At 33.1% G+C, this 2,912-nt stretch overlaps 1 protein-coding gene across 1 annotated transcript; it reads right to left on the bottom strand.

Annotated features, from left to right (window-relative positions):
- Positions 1–1,349: 1,349 nt before the first annotated feature.
- On the bottom strand, positions 1,350–2,624 carry LOC126908302 (jerky protein homolog-like). Its single transcript, XM_050690218.1, has one exon. It carries the CDS (start codon positions 2,622–2,624, stop codon positions 1,350–1,352), a length of 1,275 nt encoding a protein of 424 aa, XP_050546175.1.
- Positions 2,625–2,912: the final 288 nt, after the last annotated feature.

Here is a 2,912-nt window from a genome sequence, read left to right as displayed (position 1 = left end):
AAGAAAAAAAAGTGAAAAAAATGACAAAATTTGTCGATTTTTAAATTTGTAATTTTTTTGGATATTTCCCCCATTTGTGGGTAACGAGGGAAAATTTTTCAATTTTTAAGGGTAATGTCTTCGACTAGATATGATTTGTGATCTTTTGACGTATCATTGAAAGAAATCGGTCCAGTGAGAGCTGAGAAAAAGTAGTGACAGACACACAAAAAAAAAACATCATAGTAAAATTAATACCTTCTCAACTTCGCATCGAAGCTAAAAATCGTTGGTACTATATTATGTTCAGGCTGTATTTTTTCCATAAAAAAGTCATTATTGTAACTTTAACACATCTAAATCGAAAGACAATTTTTGTACAATTATGCGCAAATAGTTAGTTGTTACAGCAAAAAATAAAGTGATTATTTTTTTACCAAAATAAATAGTAAAAATATAAATATCTGCAGAATTAACAAAAGAAAAATACAATTTCTTGATTTTACTAATGCTAACATTTTATAGGTCGAAGTTACAAATTAAAATTTTTCATAGAATCGTTTTACTTTGTAATCAATAAATAAAACTTGACACTTCCTAAAAAAATGTATAGCTTAAATAGAAATATCTACGCTAAACCAATTATTAATTATTTTTCCTTTGTTAAAAATACAGTGGAGCCCCGGTAATCCGACAAACGTTTTGCAGGTCAGTGTCGAACTATCGAATTTGTCGGATTATAGAGTATTCCCTAAGACCTCCTATAGTCCGGAAATTTTAACAAAAGGATACCTTGTAATCCGAAAAATCACAAATCCAAAGATAAGTTTTGGTCTTGATAGGCCCTGGTGTGAAGTATAAATCATGCTTCATTATGTATGTCGACTTAAGTAAATTAAACAACACAATAGAAAGCTTATGTTTTATTATAAAATTAACGTCATTAATGCTAGAGAACTTAAAAAAAACAATAACTTTACATTAAGGAATACAATTACAATGTAATTGTGTTTAAACAAATGTACATACTAAAATATTCAAAAATTATGAATAAAAATCATGATATGAATTTATGAAGCATGAAAATATTTATCAATTTTTTTTTGCTTAACATTATTGAAACGCGAGACCAATGCTCTGTCCCTCAGTCTTCTTAAAAGTAAAAGTTCGTTGTAGGATGCACCATTCTCCTCAGCCCATTGCAAACCCAGTTCAAAGGCGTTAGCTGCATCTTGTGCTATCACTTGCGGAGTAGTTGCAATTACGTCGTCGTCATCTTCCTGATTTATGGTTGTATTACTAGATATCTCTTTTATAATCTCATCGTCAGACATTTCATAAAAAATATTTTCCTCCTTATCCAATCCATGTTACCAGATTTCCAAATCTTGCGATCTTATCTGTGTTTCAGCAGCAACTTTCTCTATTACTTCCGAAGTTACACTGATTTGCGGATCGTTGCTAGGGCTGGTGACTATATCCGGCCATAACTTTTTCCAAGACGATGTAATAGTTGACGAAGGTAATGCATTCCACGATTGACAAAGAGCAAAAACCAAGTCTTTCATATTGAATTCTTTTAAAGTTTTTTCTATTGGCTGATCTTTTGATACAGCTTTCAGAAGTAGATTTTTCTTATAATCTTGCTTGACAAACTGAATGATATGCTGATCCATTGGTTGAATCAGTGCAGTGCAGTTTGGTGGAAGAAATATCGCAGTGATGCATTTATCCTCAGTTGTCAGTTCTTCTTCAGACGGATGACCGGGAGCGTTATCAATAAGCAATAACGCTTTTTGAGGAAAATTATGATTTTTCAACCATTTTTTAACTTCTGGTACAAAGCATTCATCAAACCACTTCTTGAAAAGGTCTTTTGTCATCCACGCACTTTTTTGACCATAATAATGTACAGGCAAATCAATGTTTTTGAATGCACGTGGTTTATTCGATTTTCCAACGACCACCATTTTTAGCGCGTGTGTACCCGCAGCATTTGCACATGGTAGTATGGTTACACGCTCTTTACTTACTTTTCGCCCAGGTACGGATTTTTCGTTAAAGGAAACGAAAGTTTTGTTTGGTATCACACGCCAAAAAAGTTCTGATTCGTCTGCATTGTACACTTGTGATGGGTTAAGATTTAAATCTTTCACCTTTTGCAAAAATCTTAATTTAAATGGCTCTATGCAGGTAGCATCATTAGAAAGTTTCTCTCCTGTTATAGTCATTAAACGTATGCCATGACGACTTTTAAAACGTTCTAACCATCCCTTGCTAGCCACAAAATCATCTTTTTTTATAATTTCCTTATAAAAAAACTTAGCTTTCATGGCCAACATGGGTCCCGAAATTGGAGCATGCCTATTTCTTTCCTGAAGAAACCACATGTACAAAGCTTCTTCCACTTCTGGATGTTCAGCTTTCTTGAGTGTCTGTCTCTTGCCTGGCCCACAGTCAGTAGTTGATACGAAGTTTTTAATCTTCTCATGATTTTTTTTAATATCATAAATTGTAGATCGGCCTACGCCATATTCACTTGCTAAACTACTAAAAGATTCATTACGATTTAAACGGTCTAAAATATCACATTTTTCTTTAATTGTCAGTGTTTTGTGCTTTCGCTTCTGGGCTTGTGACGACATAATTTACTAGGTACGTATACGTAATACACAATGAATAAACAGTACACAAAGAATCTATACTTTGAGCACAATAGTGATGGCACAATTGTAACCTGTTCAATCATGCATTATCTACATTAGCGAAGATTGTAAAAAAAATACCCAATAATAATAGACATGTCGGATTACAAGGGGCGCCGGATTAACCAGGGGCCGGATTACCGGGGGTCCACTGTAATTAATTTGTTTTTAACCATACATATAAAAATTCAGTAAAAGTTATTGTATTTACCTCATAGTAAATAAAAT

The sequence above is a fragment of the Daktulosphaira vitifoliae genome, unplaced genomic scaffold (assembly GCF_025091365.1).
Source record: "Daktulosphaira vitifoliae isolate Bord-2020 unplaced genomic scaffold, ASM2509136v1 Scaffold_5, whole genome shotgun sequence".
Classification (NCBI taxonomy): domain Eukaryota; kingdom Metazoa; phylum Arthropoda; class Insecta; order Hemiptera; family Phylloxeridae; genus Daktulosphaira; species Daktulosphaira vitifoliae.
Note: the sequence above shows the minus strand (reverse complement) of the source record. Positions and strands in the feature narration are given on the sequence as shown.